The 7054-nt window shown below is 32.5% G+C and overlaps 1 protein-coding gene across 1 annotated transcript in view; it reads right to left on the bottom strand.

The window, feature by feature from the left end:
- LRP1B (LDL receptor related protein 1B) overlaps nucleotides 1–7054 on the bottom strand; it is a gene marked incomplete at its 5' end in the record, with an annotated part of 1013530 nt that overhangs the window by 485381 nt on the left and 521095 nt on the right. The window contains 4 exons of the mRNA XM_007453725.1: nucleotides 1671–2042; nucleotides 3533–3657; nucleotides 3950–4101; nucleotides 4233–4359. Of these exons, the coding sequence (XP_007453787.1) occupies nucleotides 1671–2042; nucleotides 3533–3657; nucleotides 3950–4101; nucleotides 4233–4359 (776 nt within the window). The remainder of the gene's footprint in view (nucleotides 1–1670; nucleotides 2043–3532; nucleotides 3658–3949; nucleotides 4102–4232; nucleotides 4360–7054) is intronic.

The following is a 7054-nucleotide window of genomic DNA, read 5'->3' as shown; positions in this document are numbered from 1 at the left end:
ATATATATTTGTATCTTTATATATATATATATATATATATATATATATATATATATATATATACACACACACACACAGGGAAGCCAAAATGGCATGTGCTGTAATGTACAAATTGTTATGAAATTATCAACAAGTATAGTAACCTAGAGAATAAAGAAACAAGAATGTGTATTTGTACATGCTTGAAAGTACACACTTGAACTGATTTGGAAAGGCTGTCAGGTTTGAATAGGCAAAAGGGATTGTGAGGATATTAAATACTGAAAGAACAAAATAAACTGTGACAGGCTTAGCATGGGATGGCAATGTACAATAGGGAGTTTGATGTGTTTTTCACATGAGTAATCATATGAATAGATGCTGGATCTCACTAGTTATCAGGTAAATGTATATTAATATAAGTTGACTTTTTTTACATATTAGTCAAGCTAATAAAAATTATAAAATCATTGTCAAAAGTGTGGGAAAATGGATCTTTTTATAAACAGTTAATGAAAACATAAATTGATATGGTCTTTTTGGAGAAATCTGACCAGTTCTAAAAAAAAATAAATAAAACAATGATTTTGCAGTTCTATTTCTAGGATTCTATGCTAAAGATTCACATGTGTAAAAAAACATATTTATGTGCACAAATGTTCACTGTGACATTGTAGGTAGTGATAAGACACCAAAAACAACCTAAATGATTTTCAGGGAGAAAATGGTTAAATAAATTAGTTTACTCTTAGTATAGGATAGATACAGGCTTTCAAAAGAATAAGATATATTGTAAGTGAAAAAAAGCAGGTGAATATTGTATCATTACATTTTTGTAATTACAAATGATACACATACCACAAGAAAATTCTGGAGGCATGACAGCTGTCACTTACGAGTAAGTAAATGGAATTGATGTTGCAGGGATGAGGCAGAAACTTCAGTTAAAAATCCATATTACTTGAACATTTTATAATTTATTATTTTGCAAATTAAAAAGTAATGAAAAAGATTGACCTCAGTATAGTGAAATTGGAAAAGTGAGGAATATATAGAAATCACATAGAGATAGAGAAGAGAGAGATGCTGAATGAGGACTATGAAGATTGTCCCTGTAAAAGTTGGATGACAGGAAAGAGGTTTCTCTATAATATATAAATAATTCACACAATATTATGTTTGAGTCCTGTAAAATATTAAAAAAGTATTGTGCTGTAGAATATTAAAAATATTTTAAATATATTAGATTATTTAATAACATTTTCTCATCAAGACTGTCATATATATGCACACAAAAAATCTGATACCTGAGAAAATAAAATTCACTGAATATAATTAGGTAGATATTCTTAAAGATATAATTTCACCCACTGGAAGAAAATAAAATTAGTAAGTTTTATACTGAAAAATTATTTCCCATGAATTTTAATACACTTATTAATAAGAAACATAAAGGAATATACTGAATGTTCCATAATTAGAAGCTAATAATCATAATATTCACACTGTACATGCTAGCAGTTAATTACTTCTTTGACTTTTGGGGGTTTGGATGCTATAGTTTCACTCATTCTTGAATATAAACTCTAGGAAAATATAATTGCTACATGCAATTACCACTCTAATTTCTCTACTACTCCAAATGATACTCGTTTCCACCAAACTATTTAAAAATAAATTGTTGTACTTACTTTCAACAATTACTTGTCTGTCTTCCCAGTTATCTTTAATAAGCTGTATATTTCCAAAGTGTGCATCGCTGTAGAAGATTCGGTTGGTACCTTTTCTTCTTTGATTATAGTCAAAAGCCAAAGCTATGACATTCTTGAAATAATGTGGATTTTCATATGGTCTTATTGGTGAATTTAAATTGGTTTCATCAGAAAGATGTATACTTTTTAATATTGTTCTCCCTGAATACAGCAAATAGCCTTCATGCCTTAAGCAAGTAACTCCATCCTCTGCCAAATATCCATGGGCACAAGCACAAGTTCTCTGGGAATTTCCTCGATAAAGACAGAGTTGCTGACATCCCCCATTGTCCTTGGCACAAACATTGGTCCCTAGAGAGAAGAAGATACACACACGTATGTCTGTGTTTTTTCTTTTGTTTTCCAGATAGTTTTTTCTTAGAAAAATATTAAAAGTTTAATGTTGAATATTCTGGGTTATTTTATGCTTAACTTTTAGACTGGTCAGTATAAATCCAAACACTATAAAGTACTGCTATTTTTAATCACTTCAGTTTAAAACCTGGGATTTTTTTATTTCAAAGATCACATTCTTCTGCTCCCCTGACCATCCAAAGAGAAGCATAAAAAATTTCCCTTAATCAGCCAGTTAAGTGCATAACTCTTTTGAAACTTGATACTGAGATTACAATAGGTTGTATGTATTGTAATCTTTGGTACAAGTAACTGATTCACTCAAAACATGAACTGCATTCACCAAAAGAAATAGGCAGTATCTTAAACTTGGTGTCTATGAAGTATATAAGATATCAAAGAAATTTATGGCTCCAATGTGCCTACCTTCCTAAGTATATTGGGCATAAGTTTTTCACTCCAGTTTTGAGTGAAGATATAACATGATATTAAGATTTCTACATCAGACTAATTCTCCTCTATGAATCCATCATCCTCTCCAAAATTATTATACCTTCCTTTGATGTCAAGAAAATTAATTACAATTTACTCTAATGGACATTTTTTTTTTTTTTTTTTTTTGCGGTACGTGGGCCTCTCACTGTTGTGGCCTCTCCCGCTGCGGAGCACAGGCTCCAGACGCGCAGGCTCAGTGGCCATGGCTCACGGGCCCAGCCGCTCCGCGGCATGTGAGATCTTCCCGGACCGGGGCACGAACCCGCGTCCCCTGCATCGGCAGGCGGACTCTCAACTACTGCGCCACCAGGGAAGCCCCCTCTAATGGACATTTAAAATGAACATTATCTTAATGCAAGTGATATTAAAAAAATCCAAATCATGTCATATCAGTTTCAAAACACATATTTTAAAGAAATGATGACTCTGGACTTATTTCACACTAATAGCAACCTTCTGGAGCCATCATGATTTTATGTATTAAAATATAATCTGACATGAAAACAACCTTTTGGCCCGAGTAATGTGGCATATTTAGTTAGTTCTAAATAAAGCGTGACTATTAAAAATATATATATATATTATATATAATCAAAAAAAAACATTTTGGCTGCTTTTTACTCTCTAATATCCTAACTGTGCTTTGTATACTTCGTTGAATATGTATATTTATCAAGTGTTTCTATATTACTTAGTCTAAACCTATACTGAAGCCATACCAGGTATATAACATGTCCATATACATGTACTGTCCTAGGCAAAACTATACATGAACTATTATATATTTATCTCATTAGGCTACTATATGATTTTTGTAGGAAATTAGATGTAAAAAAATAGGGTCTTGAGGTTTTGGACTCATATAAGAATTAATCCCTAGCTTAAGTTTGATAAATGTCAAAAAAAAATAAGAGAAATAACATAAAACGTATTTATCATACAAGAGTGCTGACCTTTCTCTCTTACTCGGTTAAAGATTTTAACCTCCTTCAGGTTGACTCCAAGACCCGTTCTCATGGTTACGGTTTCTGTGGCATCATTCTTGTGGCCCCTTCTGATGGACCCGTTGGCATGTGCTCTGCCAAGAAATTGAACATACGTGATCAACAATCTTTAATCCAAATCAAGCCAGTTATTTAAGCTGAAGGTAACAGATGGCCCAGCAGAAGGGAAAGAAACCAACATTAGTCTGTGACATTGGAAGGGTTGAGCCTGGAATAGCAAGAGTGACTGCCTCTTCTGTGGAAATTACATAGTTTTGTGAGATCCTTTCTGTGACCTTGCTAAGGAATGGCTAATCCTACAAGGGTAAAGCAATTGGCACTAAAATAACATTTTGAGACTCAAATACGTATGAAAAAATAAATTACCTGTCAGACCAGTAGATGTAAGCCCCAAAGACTGCAACTGAAAACATATCCACATTGCTCCCTGACAGCACCATCTCACGATTCCCGCCAGTCTCAAGGTCAATTCTTTCTATCTTGTCTATACGAGCATCACACCAATACAATTTATTTTCCTAAGGTTGATTGAAAAGTAATATTACAAGCTGTTTTTGATTGTTTTATAAATAAAATAAGAGAACACTAAAAGTAGACTAATGCAAGTTGGCAGTCAATGCACTTTCAATACTTAAGAAATCCAACAGACCTCATAGTCAATGGAGATGCCATTTGGCCATGCTATTCCCATGCTTACAAGGACAACCTTCTCTGAGCCATCTAAACGAGCCTTTCCAATGGATGGCATCTGTCCCCATTCAGTCCAGAACAAGTAGCTGAAATTAAATTGTAGATAAATGCAGATAAACACAAAACTGTGTATTATTAATAACAACAGCAATACCATTCATACTAACAGAAAATACCATTTAAAAATCAATATGTGTGTATTGTTTGCAATAAAATAATTTTTATTATAAAAAAATTTAACCATTCATAGAAATCACAAGGAAGAATTTCCAAAGTACCTTTTGTACATGCTGCTCCCTATCTGAAATGCTTTTTTTCAATCTACTTGCTTAATTCCTTCTGTTTTTTTAATATATAAAACATTTCCCTCAAGAAGCCTTCTGTGTTCTCTCTGATTATTGCACCATATACTCTGCTTCATAGCATGAATTAGAGTGGCAAATTTACACTTGTGTTTCTTTACAAAGTTACTTTTTATTAATATTTTTTGCTCCCATTAGACTTTAAGCTCAGTGAGGACAGTGATCTTTTTTCTTATTCACTATTATACCTACAGCACTAGGTAATTTATGAATGTATACATGAATGCATTATAACTTTCAATTCTGTCCACTTAGATTGCTAAATGGCTATTCAACTTTGAATTTTATAAATCATCTTGTGAAGGCATCTTAAAACATGAATTTATACAAAGCAGACATTCTTATTTTAGCAATCTTTTAACATAATGTGGAAGGACTGTGGAAGAAAATATAGAAGAAAGAAAATCCACAGTATGCTGAAATATAACATGTCAAAAAATGAAATGTTAAAAAACAGAAGGTACATAATCCATGTTTCTTTCACCTATTCATTCAATAAATATAGTATTTATACTACAATACAGAAATTCATGCTTTCAGATAAATCAGATCTACTCTTTTGAAGTTATGCCCAGTGAAGTTTTATTCAGCTGTCAGATAACAGCAATGACTGACTAAAGTTTAGAAAAATATGGCAATCATTGTTTCAGTCAGGTAAAAATGAGTGTGTATTCTGTGCATATTTGAATACGTATATAACAACACTCATACACAAGAAGAGAAAATGAGACTGCATATAGGAAAAGCAAAGAAGACCTACATTCATATTTTGTATTATTTATCCATGAAAAATGATAAACTACATAAAATATGTATTTCCTTTATGCATATTGTTTTATTTTAAAAGTTGATTTTTTTCCCCTGAAAATGCTGTACAAAATAAATGCATTGGACTTTTACACCCAGACAAATATGAGGTGTGGCTGGAATCCCAAGTATATTAATCCTGAAGAAACTTTCATTAATATTTACAAGCTCTATAAATCAAAAAGGGAAAACTTTGTAGCAAGAAATCCAACTAGGGCTTCCCTGGTGGCGCAGTGGTTGAGAGTCCGCCTGCTGATGCAGGGGACACGGGTTCGTGCCCCAGTCCGGGAAGATCCCACATGCCACAGAGCGGCTGGGCCCATGAGCCATGACCGCTGAGCCTGCACGTCCGGAGCCTGTGCTCCGCAAAGGGAGAGGCCACAACAGTGAGAGGCCCGTGTACCGCAAAAAAAAAAAAAAAAGAAAAAAAAAGAAAAAAGAAATCCAACTAATATTGGTTAGATCTAGGTTGAAGCAGGCATGGAAATATCTATATTTCTATTAAAATTATGATTTTTAAATCTTTAAGGGACATTGCATTAAAAAATTATTAAAAATAAAAACACTATTTTAACTGAGAGGTAAAATGTGTTGCTTCATTTAACTTTTCAAGGAGAAATTTTAGCATTATTAATGACATTAAAATGACCAGTTAGGCATTTGTTAAGATGACAGGGATGTTACACTGTGAAGGAGGCATTTTGGGAGCCAAGACAGATCTGCACTTATTTATTCAATCTGATTCTTGTCATCTACTTTTAATACACTCCAGAGTTCAAATATGGAAGGCAATGGGTATAATATACTTTTTATTTAATAGTAATCTTTCAAATGTACTAAATGACTAATAAAAATATTATACTGAGTGAGTAGGTCAAATCAGCCATTTAACATATTTAATTCTCACAACTTTGGAAATTGCAGTTCAGGAAGTTAATGATCCATAGTCACATGGCTGATAGGGGAACTGCATTCAGGCTTTACTAACCCAGGGCTATATCTTCTTCTCTATGCTGTCTCACCAAATAGAAATATAATACAACAATATAACAATCTTAAATCAAGTGATATTTTTCCCTAAGTATAAGGAATATAACAAAGATCTCCATACTTGAAAAAACAAAACATGAAAAAGGTCTTAGTATTAAAAACAAGTCTCTTTCTTTTTTCCCTTAGTAGTTCCTATGTTTTTGAAATTTGCAGTACTTCTAGGCAGGAGGCTTAGATGAATGGCAACAAAATTAGGAATAAAAAAATATTCAAAATAAAACTATCTTGAATACAGATTTTACTCAAATTTTCAGCAGTAATTTGACACACTGTCACAATATGTAAAGCCAAAGCTGACTGCAAGCATCACTTTTATGGCTAAAATATTTATCAACTTAATACAACTAAAATATTCTACACTTGCTAAAATTAAGCAACATTTTATGATGGTCAGGCAAAGAATAATTTATTTTCTCCTTAAACTGAAATTGAAAGTAAAGAATTGAATAGAATTAGCACCTTGAGAACCTTCGGGAATTACAAACCAAATATAGAGAAAGAACACTCTCTAACTTATAAAACTGCAGCAAGAAACTTATGAATAATTTGAGTGTAATTTATA

Source organism: Lipotes vexillifer, unplaced genomic scaffold, assembly GCF_000442215.2.
Source record: "Lipotes vexillifer unplaced genomic scaffold, Lipotes_vexillifer_v1.1 scaffold606, whole genome shotgun sequence".
Taxonomy (NCBI): domain Eukaryota; kingdom Metazoa; phylum Chordata; class Mammalia; order Artiodactyla; family Lipotidae; genus Lipotes; species Lipotes vexillifer.
This window is presented reverse-complemented; position numbering and strand designations above follow the sequence as displayed.